General features: G+C 47.9%; 1 protein-coding gene across 10 annotated transcripts in view; it reads right to left on the reverse strand.

Annotated features, from left to right (window-relative positions):
- The window catches only part of KYAT3 (kynurenine aminotransferase 3), a 492,939-nt gene that overhangs the window by 459,101 nt on the left and 21,410 nt on the right, over positions 1–12,428 (reverse strand). Inside the window, exon 2 of one of the 10 annotated variants that reach the window (XM_085602136.1) lies at positions 8,855–8,877. The exons of the other annotated variants lie outside the window; for them this stretch is intronic. Coding sequence (XP_085458262.1) covers positions 8,855–8,875 — 21 coding nt within the window. The 5' untranslated portion in view covers positions 8,876–8,877. The remainder of the gene's footprint in view (positions 1–8,854; positions 8,878–12,428) is intronic. 10 annotated transcript variants of the gene reach the window in all.

Here is a 12,428-nt window from a genome sequence, read left to right on the forward strand (position 1 = left end):
CTCATTAAAAAGCATTGCAGTTAATAGAAGGTTTTAAGACTTTAGTTACATTATAAATCATTTGTTGATGGTACCATACTCATTTTAGGAATTGTGGTATGTTCCAAGGTGATTTCACCATGTGAAAAAGCCTTCTGCTGGGATATCATGATTGAGAGAAAAATATTTTCTCATGCTTTTACCACAGAGGTTTGGAAGGTGATCTATAGGCTAAACTGAGAGCTTATTTTCTGTAAATTCACATTATCTTTCTCAGTCATGTGAGAATGAAGTCTGACATTCTCAGTAAAACATGTACATCCAACAAGGGCAGAGACTGTCAGTTGATTCCTTTGTGTTCTACTGCAGCTTCCCAGAGTGTTCCAAAGAACTACTAGAGCGCTAACAGTCCTACTTATGATAAACGTATGGCACACCTGAAGCCATCTTGCTTGGATTAAAGTGGTAAATGTGAATACGGGTGGGAAATAAAGCTTGGGAATAAGGATAAAGGGGCGGGAACTTTAAACAAAGAAAATTATTAAAACTTAGCATGGTGTGATGATCATCCCCCCCCCACTCCCCCAATCCCCCCCGCCTGTCCAATCAGAATTAGGGCTTCCATGAAACTGAAACATTAAGGGGTGGTACATGTCATTAGAAAGGTAGAATTGAGGTAGTTTAGTTAGTTAAGCTTGTGTTGCCGAGATGCTGAGAGACCGGGATGCTGTCCGAGAGCTGAACAAATGCTGAAGAAGAATCGATTTGCAGACTTAGAATTTAAGCTAATTAATTAGAAGAACATTGCAGAAGAATCGAGGAGGGAAAATAAGGCAAATAAGTAAAAGAAGATCGCGGAAGAATCGAGGAGGAAGATAGTGTCAGAGAGGGGTGAGACGCAGGCGTCATATCTAGAAGGTCATCTTATCCTGTCCTGAAGTCGTTGTAACCTGATCTTTCCCAGGGAAACCTCCTAGCTCCTTGGCCAAGGGGTTGGTTTCCACACCATCCTAGGTAACTATAATTCTGTGTAGTATGTCATTGTACTGCTCTCTCTATCCTCTCCTTTCTGAAGTATTGTCATTGTGAAATATAAATTCAATATAGGTGACAAAGTAAAGAATTAATTGACTTTTCTTCCCTGGAGAAACAGAGTCTGTACTGTATTCTTGTTTGGCTCACATGAATTAACTAAATAAACATTTAAAACTTCTCCCGAGTCTGTAGTTATTTCAGAATGGTAAGGAATATAAATAACACTGATGTCATTTCACCATCAACTAGTTCCAACTAATAGGTCCATTGACCAGAGGAAAGAACTTTTTGATCAGTGAAAGATTAGTTACATTTGGACAGGTAACTAATCTCATAAAAATTGACCCCCAGCTGTGTTTACTAGCCTATGCGATTGTGTTTATGGGCCCAGGTGATTATATGGTGTTGGAGTACCTGAGGTTGGTAACCCGCTGGATCACCAGTTACAGTTTAATTTCTTTACCCAGTTAGGAGGAAAATATAGTCTGTTAACGGAGCTTGAAAAGTGAAACAAGAAGGTCTTTCTAACCTCAAACAGACTGACTTTCAAAAATATTTCTAAATGATTGACAATTTCATGTTTTTGTTTCTGATAGCTTTAAATAAAAGGTAACTAAAGAAACAAGCATTTGCAATGCAATCGGTCTCGCCTTTGGGACCTTTTATGTATTTAGCTATGCAGCCAGGGTGCTGAAACATTACTGAACTTTAACATGGAGGGAAAGTAAGCACCAAACTGCGTGACACTCCAGGTATGGGAACACATGGAGAGAAATATTACCTTTCAGCGGGAATTGGTATCCAAAGCTCTGTTAAATCAGGGCCTTCGGTGGTCATTTCACTGATCATACAAGATTTGAAAAAAATATTATTGTCTACAGGTGCTTGTGGAAGACAATTTCTATGGACTGGAATCTAGAGAATGCTAAAGTGAGTGTTGTTACTGGCCTCTGCTGGTCGGAAAGTCCCTTAGCAGGAAGCAATTTTGATATTTTACTGACCTCTACAGGTCGTTTTCTATCAAGACCGTTAAATAGAGGCAGTTGAACAAGCAGAAACCAATTCTGGTATTTTATTGACCTCTACAGGTCGTTTTCTATCAAGACAGTTAAACAGAGGCAGTTGAACAGAAAAAAAGTCCCTAAGCGGAAGCAGACAAGTCCTAGGGCTGATCTCCAGAGCCCACAAAGTACATACACATATAAGTATATACAAGAGGTCTTGAATGCTCGATCTAAAAAGACTTTACACCTCTTTTATGGACTACACACCTTTGATCGTGGATTTCAGGGTAGCTGTGGGCCACCCTACTTGCCTAGTGGTATCAAATAGGGACCACTATATTTTTCAATGTAACAATACATATAGGACAGGGTTAAGTTTAATTATGGATGTGGTCTATCTCCCAATATATGCAAGTAAAACATTCAAAAACATGGGTACACACATCTACCTTTGTTGTTTTCTCTTAATATGGCTGTTTTAGCGGGAGCCCATGAAAAAGCAGGCAGCCCCCAACTATCATGAGAGGGCTGAAAATAAGGAGCTTAACCTGTGGCAATGGCTTACTGTTACTGTCACATACACAACTGGTTTAGAGATGCTGTTAACCAGGCGTGATTAGTACAATTACTCTAACACACTAAAGGTTAATCACAGCATAATAAAAATTAATTCTTCTGTCACCTGAATAAATTGAGATTTAAGGAGAAAATTAACAAATATAGTATTTAAGAAGCAGATTAATATTGCTATTTGGGTGTTTTCAATAATGTATTTTTCACTGAGAACATTGACTTAACTAATGTTACACATAACTGTTTAGACGGTACTGCCATGCCATCTAGATTGAAACTCCTATATGGCGGTAGAGCTACTAGAGAAGATTTGAATACTTTCAAAGTCAAACAAGCCGCAATCATATTGTATGAAGTGATAAAGTTACTGAAAACTCTATTGCTCAAACATTCTGGTGCCGATCACGATCCGGTAAAAAATGTCCCCGTACGACTCGTATCGGGTCTTTTTACCGTACGAATCGTACAAGTGCCGTACGAACTGGCAATCACGATTCGCATGGTAAAAAGTCCATACGAACCGCACTGGGAATATTTCCCCACACGTCCTCGGGTCGGAAAATGTGTCCGACACGTCCTCGTACGATTCACCGTACAAACGTGAAAGGTGAACTCCGACCGGGGAATCACGATCCATCCCGGGCGTCCGAATGTACAACCGTATGGTGAAAAGACCGTCCGCACCGAACTCCCATAACAACCATGGAGACGTCCAAACAGGTGCCCGGTACGTGCCGTACCCCCCCCAGCCCCCGTAGGTACGCGCCGACCCCCCCCAGCCCCCGTAGGTACGCGCCGACCCCCCCCCAGCCCCCGTAGGTACGCGCCGACCCCCCCCAGCCCCCGTAGGTACGCGCCGACCCCCCCCCAGCCCCCGTAGGTACGCGCCGACCCCCCCCCAGCCCCCGTAGGTACGCGCCGACCCCCCCCCAGCCCCCGTAGGTACGCGCCGACCCCCCCCAGCCCCCGTAGGTACGCGCCGACCCCCCCCAGCCCCCATAGGTACGCGCCGACCCCCCCCCAGCCCCCATAGGTACGCGCCGACCCCCCCCCAGCCCCCGTAGGTACGCGCCGACCCCCCCCAGCCCCCGTAGGTACGCGCCGACCCCCCCAGCCCCCGTAGGTACGCGCCGACCCCCCCCCAGCCCCCGTAGGTACGCGCCGACCCCCCCCCAGCCCCCGTAGGTACGCGCCGACCCCCCCCCCAGCCCCCGTAGGTACGCGCCGACCCCCCCTGTGTGTACACCCGTGTACGGTGCGTACCCCCCGTGTACGCTCGAGTCGAACCCCCCCGTGTACGCTCGAGTCGTACCCCCACCCGTGTATGTACGGTGTGTACCCCCCCGTGTACGCTCGAGTCGAACCCCCCCCGTGTACGCTCGAGTCGGACCCCCCCGTGTACGCTCGAGTCGGACCCCCCCGTGTACGCTCGAGTCGGACCCCCCCGTGTACGCTCGAGTCGAACCCCCCCCGTGTACGCTCGAGTCGAACCCCCCCCGTGTACGCTCGAGTCGAACCCCCCCCGTGTACGCTCGAGTCGAACCCCCCCGTGTACGATCGAGTCGGACCCCCCCGTGTACGCTCGAGTCGGACCCCCCCGTGTACGCTCGAGTCGGACCCCCCCCGTGTACGCTCGAGTCGAACCCCCCCCGTGTACGCTCGAGTCGAACCCCCCCGTGTACGCTCGAGTCGAACCCCCCCGTGTACGCTCGAGTCGAACCCCCCCGTGTACGCTCGAGTCGAACCCCCCCGTGTACGCTCGAGGACTCCCCGTGTACGCTCGAGTCGAACCCCCCCGTGTACGCTCGAGTCGGACCCCCCCCGTGTACGCTCGAGTCGGACCCCCCCCGTGTACGCTCGAGTCGGACCCCCCCGTGTACGCTCGAGTCGTACCCCCACCCGTGTATGTACGCGCTGGGGGTACGCACCGTACATACACGGGTGGGGGTACGACTCGAGCGTACACGGGGGGGTCCGACTCGAGCGTACACGGGGGGGTCCGACTCGAGCGTACACGGGGGGGTCCGACTCGAGCGTACACGGGGGGGTCCGACTCGAGCGTACACGGGGGGTCCGACTCGAGCGTACACGGGGGGTTCGACTCGAGCGTACACGGGGGGGTCCGACTCGAGCGTACACGGGGGGGGTTCGACTCGAGCGTACACGGGGGGGGTTCGACTCGAGCGTACACGGGGGGGTTCGACTCGAGCGTACACGGGGGGTCCGACTCGAGCGTACACGGGGGGGTTCGACTCGAGCGTACACGGGGGGGTACGCACCGTACATACACGGGTGGGGGTACGACTCGAGCGTACACGGGGGGGTCCGACTCGAGCGTACACGGGGGGGTCCGACTCGAGCGTACACGGGGGGGTTCGACTCGAGCGTACACGGGGGGGTCCGACTCGAGCGTACACGGGGGGGTTCGACTCGAGCGTACACGGGGGTCCGACTCGAGCGTACACGGGGGGTTCCGACTCGAGCGTACACGGGGGGGTCCGACTCGAGCGTACACGGGGGGGTCCGACTCGAGCGTACACGGGGGGTACGCACCGTACACGGGTGTACACACGGGGGGGTCGGCGCGTACCTACGGGGGCTGGGGGGGGTCGGCGCGTACCTACGGGGGCTGGGGGGGGGGGGGGGGGGGTCGGCGCATACCTACGGGGGCTGGGGGGGGGGGGTCGGCGCGTACCTACGGGGGCTGGGGGGGGGGGGGGTGTCGGCGCGTACCGGGCCACCTACTCTGGTCGATTCGCGCCGTACTTCGCTTTTGCGGCACTTTTTGGGTGCCGTGAAAATATTGCCGTCCGGACTGCTGTCGGTTCGAATCGTAATTCCTGGTTCGTGAAACGCTGCCTGAAAGCGTCCCGACGTCACGTCGCAGCATTCCCGGATCACATTCGTATGTATATTTTCGTCGGTCGGTGTTTTTTACGATTCGTACGGAAATGGTGTTTCCGTGCGAATCGTAATTCCATGTTTGTAAAGTTTTACAACCGGGTACGAGTCGGACGGGGAATTCGCTCCGACCGACGGTTCGTACGCGGTTTTTAACGGATCGTAATCGGCACCTTTGTCTATCCAACAGACACACAAGCTCCTGTCTTTGAGGCAAGTGACAACCCAATTTAGAATGCCAAAGCAATTACGCTTTACAGCACTGTCTTATCAGAAATATATTACCTACTGGCGGTCGCCAGTAGGTAGTTATAGTTAGGACCCTGTTTCCATAGGAAATCCGCGACATTCTATTTGGAATAACATTGGCGCCGGTCGACGAATCCTCGCGAAATTTTCAAAATAGGTGGGGCGCTACGCTCCGCTCCTACCCTGAAAGTCTCGGGGGGATTCGTCAAGCAGGGGCCGAGAAAAAAGGGGGGTCCCAAAACGCGTTTTCCCCATGCATTTTTCCATAGGACCTTTAGACACAGCTACAGCCCGAACGGCTGAACAGAATTACTTGACATTTGGCAGAGAAGTAGCCATAAGGTCAAGGAAGTGCCTTTTGCAGGTCTGGTGTAAATCTGTTCAGTATTTCCTGAGAAAATAGCATTTAAACGCATATATATATGTGGGCGGAGCCTAACCACACATCTCATCCTGAGATCTGATTGGCTGTCAGCACTTCATCCAAGAAGTGTTGGCAGCCATCTTGGGACCAATATACATGATAGCACCTCATTAAAAAGCATTGCAGTTAATAGAAGGTTTTAAGACTTTAGTTACATTATAAATCATTTGTTGATGGTACCATACTCATTTTAGGAATTGTGGTATGTTCCAAGGTGATTTCACCATGTGAAAAAGCCTTCTGCTGGGATATCATGATTGAGAGAAAAATATTTTCTCATGCTTTTACCACAGAGGTTTGGAAGGTGATCTATAGGCTAAACTGAGAGCTTATTTTCTGTAAATTCACATTATCTTTCTCAGTCATGTGAGAATGAAGTCTGACATTCTCAGTAAAACATGTACATCCAACAAGGGCAGAGACTGTCAGTTGATTCCTTTGTGTTCTACTGCAGCTTCCCAGAGTGTTCCAAAGAACTACTAGAGCGCTAACAGTCCTACTTATGATAAACGTATGGCACACCTGAAGCCATCTTGCTTGGATTAAAGTGGTAACTCTTAAAACATTTAATTTAAAAAGGAACACAATGAGGGGGTTCATTTTTCCATAAAAAGTATGATTAGTGCTGCAGAAAGAAAAATTAGGGCACATTTTGAGTGACTTCTCAAATCCTCTTCTATTTCATAAAAAAATTCTGACATGCAGACTGAAACATGCACTTTCAATACCAGCAGCAGTTTTCCCTGGTGAGCAGTAGCTTTACTACAGTGATCTAATGAGCAAAAAGAGTGCTAACATTCTGAATTTATGGCAAATGTGTGACACATTTGAATGCCTTCTTGATGGAATCAAAGTAAAAAACTGAAAGTATTTCCTACTGAGGAGACTGCAGTAAATGAGGAAATTAGGAAACTTCATAACAAATAAGTCTCCCAAGATGGCCACCAGAGACAAAAGAGCCCAAATGTAGCCCAAATATCACCCAGATGTAGCCCAAGTATAGCCCAATGACAGAATGTCCCAGAATGTTCTTAAAAACAACTAGAGCGCTTACTGTCTTCATTATGACAAAGGTATGGCACACCTGAAGCCATCTTGATTGGAATAAACTGGTAACACTTAAAACATTTAATTTAAAAAGGAACACAATGAGGAGGTTCATTTTGCCATAGAAATTATGATTAATACTGAAGAAAGAAAATGAGGGCACATTTTGAGTGACTTCTCAAATCCTCTTCAATTTCATTAAAAAATTCTGACATGCAGACTGAAACATGCACTTTTAATACCAGGAGCAGACTTCCATGGTGCAGTAGTTTTACTACAGTGATCTAATGAGCAACTAGAGTGCTAACATTCAGAATTTATGGCAAATGTGTGACATATCTGAATACCTTCATGATGGAATCAAAGTAAAAAACTGAAAGCATTTCCTACTGAGGAGACTGCAGTACATGAGGAAATTAGGAAACTTGATAACAAATAAATCTCCCAAGATGGCCACCGGAGACAAAAGAGCCCAAATGTAGCCCAAAATCACCCAGATGTAGCCCAAATATAGCCCAATGACAGAAGTGTGCAAAACACTTATTATTTTGTGTTTTTGCAGTGTTATATAGTGCAGACTTGTCAGGTATTGGAGTGCTTTACATGAGCATTGGTTACATCACACAAGAACAAATTCATTTTGGTTGTAGACATGGGGAGACTAAGTGATTTGACCAGAATCACAGAATGTCGAGCTGAAGCAGAAACTTCAACCTGGTTCCCCAGTTGCAAAGTCTGCAGTTCTGGAAGTAACACCACATCCTCTCCCCTAAGTGCAACATTTAATCAAGTGGTCAACTGGATAAAAAAACATAAAGATAACAAATAATTTAAAAGTGCTTTGTCGCTATTTGAAAACTCAGAAAATATGTCCTTATTTTAGTCTTTTAGAGCACTAACCATAATTTTGATGCCAATAAGACCCTCTCATATATGTAATTTCTAAAGGAAATGCTCTAGGTATTACAGTTTTGATTACATCAAGATGATGTCAGGCGTTCCACACTTTTGTAATAAATATAGAATGTTAGCAATCTAGTTGTTCATTAGGATACTGTTGAGAGGCAGAGGCCAGGGGCACGGACTCTGAAAATTGAAGGCAGGTAGGAGGGTGCAAAGGCAACAATTTAACCACACTGAGCAGGCAGGAAGGGCCGTGGAAGCACAACAGACTATGGAGGGCAGTGGAAAGGGGGGCAGGGGCAACAAACCAACAATACAGGACTTGCAAGAGAGGCTGTTGGAGGGAAGATCTATTACGGGTCAAGGAAGCTAGGGGCGGTCCCCAGATCCTCGGGAGCCACCACAGAACTGAGCAGGAGAGTGAGTCAGGGACAAAAGGGGCACCTTAATTTGAGCCGGGGTGCCTAGGAACGCTTGCTCCAAAAATGAAGAAAACAGACATATGAGACATGGAATTGGAGGCAGAATACAATGGCAGTTTAATGAGAAGATGCAACTTCAAAGAAACCGCAGAATAGAGACATAAAGTACAAAATACAGAATCCAGATAATCATACAGCTGTCATAATATTCTCTGTATCTCAATTAATGTACTGACAGAGAGAGAGAGAAAACACATCTATAAATGCATCATGAGAAACAAGTTACACCAAGGAAAATGTTACCTAGGAACACTCACGTTTACTCTTAGAGCAAGCATTCCTGCAATTACAATACAAAATCTTTTAAATGCAAAAGTAAAGAGAACAATGGTTAAACATAACATGACATTTCATATAGGTAAAATAGAATAAGATACTTCAAGCAAAGCAGAGCAAGACATTTTAAGCAAAGGAAGACAAGAGCTCCCAGCTCTTGGGGAAAACCAGCACTGCCTGTTAACCTACATACAGACGGCGAGGTAGTCTGTCGATATCTGTGGGTGCTCCCTTTTTATATCATTTTGTGGGCTCCTTTGCACGCTACATCTACCTACGTATGCTACCCAAAAGCTTCGTCTGCAGATTTTACCAGACATTTCGTCATTTACCCACTTAATGCTGACAATGGACTGGGTGAAAAGGTCAGTCTCTCAGGCCAATCGCTTATCGTAAGTTCCATAAAGCAAGCAGAAAATAATGGGTATTGTACGGGAATTCAATATATTCATGTATAAAATCTCCTCAGTTCTCCTAACTTGACGCTCTGCGGTTGCCACTTCCTTAAAAGCGGGAAACCTGCCCAGGAAGCAAGTACCAGTCCAGGATGCAGCCTACTGTATGTCGACAGCTTCAGGGGGATGTTGAACTTTGATACCGAGCACGGAGCACTCGGGTAGGGTGGGGGCTACTAGTTTGGATCAGAAGGCCTCGCAGACCTGCCTTCAGACTGCTATACACTAAAATTGCAGAGCTATGGTCAATTTAACAAAGAGGCCTACATATTGAACAGAAGGGCCTACACAGGGGTTTTATGCTGGCTGAGTGGTAAGGATGTCTCAGGATAATTATATAGCAACACAGGACCCGCTGGTCAATTTAATACGGCCTACAAATGCAGCTGGCAGGGCAAGGACAAGGGTCTCATACTTCAGGTGTGGACAGAACGGGCCAGGGGCCCCCTGTGATACAAAACCTACCCTCCTTCAAGGCTGTGGCAATGTAATAGACCATTGTGGGCAGAAGGAAGAGGCAATGGTAGTACAACCATACATGCCAACAGACCCGATTCAGCCAGGAAACGTCCAATGTTTTTAAGCTCAAATGGGCTTTATTTGATCTGTCTCCTGTCTACAATATCCTCTTTTTCAATGTAACTCAAAGGGGAAAATCAATACCCCAGTTTTTTTTCAAAATCTCCCTCTTACCAAGTTCAAAATGTTCGCAAGTATGGTACATTGGATCATGGAAGGAAATGGGATAGGGACATGGACTTGGATAACAGAGGACAGGAGGGACATGGAGAGGTGCACCAAACTGACCCTGCAGGGCAGGCATCAGGGTTTGCAGCAGCACAATACACCACACAGGGCATGCAGGACGGGAGTGCAGCACAACAATCCATTGAAAGCAAGAGGGAGGGGACAGGACCATGCACATAGACAACAGAGAACAGAGGGGCAAGAGGCAATGGTAGCTAGCTGACCATAATGGACAGACAGAAGAGAAAGCTGCAGCATAACAGACCATAAAGGGCAGGAGGGACGGATCAGGGGCATTACAATGGAACAGACAAGCCAGGAGGGAGGGAGTAGGGCTGGGGGCAAGGGGGCAGGGCAGGAGCAGCAAGATAGCCATGGAGGTCAGGCAGGATGGGCACTAGAAGCAAGACACACCATGAAGAGCAACAGTGAGACTGTGATGGCATACACACAGACCATGGAGGGAAGGTGGGAGGGGGTCAGGGGCAGCTAACTGACCACACAGGGAAGGTGGGAGGGGCCATGGCAGCACAGAAGACCATGCATGGCAAGTGGGAGGGTTAGTGGCAGCACAATGGCTATGATGGGCAAGAAGGAGGGTGGAGGGGCATGCACAAAGGACGATGGAGGATAGAAGGGAGGGTCAGGACCTGTGCACAGACAAGAAAGTTCAGGGGAAGGGACCTCACAACAGACCACACGGGGCAGGCAGGAGGAGCAGTTGCAGCACAACAGACCAGGGAGGGCAGAAGGGTGTGGCAGTACAATGGACCATGTAGGACAGGAGGAAGAGGATAGGGGCATGGCATGTGGACAGGCAGGGTGGAGGTGGCAGGGACAGGTTACAGTCATCTGACAATGCTAGGCAGGTGGGAGGGGAGTGGCAGCTCAACAGAACACTCAGAGTAGATAGGAGTGGCAGGTCCATGGGACATGGTGGGCAAAAAGGATGGAGCAGGGGCATGCACAAAGACATCGGAGGGCAGGGGGAAGGAGAATAGGGGCAGCAAGCTAAGCACAGAGTTTAAGCAGGAGGTCAATGATGGGGCATAGAATTGGGCAATGGAGGGCAGGAGGAGTGGACTGGTACATCATACTAAATTGAGGGCAGTGGCAGCACATCAGACCATGCATGGCAGGAGGGAGGAGGCTAGTCCATGGATTCACACAACAGAGGATAGGGAGGAAGGGGATGGGGCAGCAAGCTAACTGTTCAGAGAAGGCGGGTATTAGGAACTTTATTGTTTTTAAAACATTGTGTCTGTGCGAACTACTTAAAATATGAACAAGTATGCAGCATAATCTCACTTTTATTCGGGAAGAAGAGGACGTTTGTGACTGTGACTCCGGGCTCACTTGGCAGAAACACCCCCTGACCCTCCACCCCCTATCGCAAAATGTAATGCCCGTGAAAAGGGTAGGTGAACACAGTGTTATATAGAACATAGTCCTGAGAGCACGATTGAAAATGAAAACTAGATATAGTGTATGGTATAAACTATGCACCAAAAAGTGTGATATAAGATGAACCGGGCGTGAAATATAATATGCAATACATTGTGCGCAATGACAGATTCATTGGAGAGCGCGAGATAGCACAGGCACTAGCGCGTGCTATGCGATATGCGCCTTGGAGTGTAATATGCACAGGGCAGTGTTGTGTAACCTAACTAGTCTCTAAAGTTGTAATATAAAATATGTGCTGGGGAGTGTAACGTTGCATATGCACTGTGACAAAGATATGGATCCCAGATTGTAATATGTATGGCATAGCACTGTGCGTTATAACATAGGCATCGAGAAAGGCACGTTAGATGGGGCAATATAACCCGTGCGAAGACAAGTGTGGCATGACATATTCACGGGGTGGTGTTACAGTGCACATGGGCTAGAGAGTGTCATAGCATATGCACTAGCTAGTGGAATACAACACAGAGGTGTGTGGCACTCGGCAGGCAATGGTGGGTGTAACACAGCATTGGGCTCTGTCAGGAGCACGCTGTGACTCTCAAGTGATGTTCGTCCCCTTTCCAGAGAGTAAAATAAAAAGTATTACACATCCGGCAGTGGATGTGTGTTTTATTAACCGTGAGGGGGGTTTCTTGCATAGTTTTGGTCGAATTTTTGTCGAATCCCCTTTGAATGGCTTGGTGTGCATGTGTATTAAATGTGCCCGTCAATAGCTACCCATGTTTGTATAAATAAACGACAAGGGTGTCTACCAGGATTAGGCACGGTAGGGCATCAGACATGTCAGAGCTTCACTAGTGGTGTAAATACATTCCACGTGGATTCATTGCATGCATAGTCGCCTTTTAATGAATATCACGCAAATCGTCATGGTGATAGGTAC

The sequence above is a fragment of the Triturus cristatus genome, chromosome 4_2 (assembly GCF_964204655.1).
Source record: "Triturus cristatus chromosome 4_2, aTriCri1.1, whole genome shotgun sequence".
Lineage (NCBI taxonomy): Eukaryota > Metazoa > Chordata > Amphibia > Caudata > Salamandridae > Triturus > Triturus cristatus.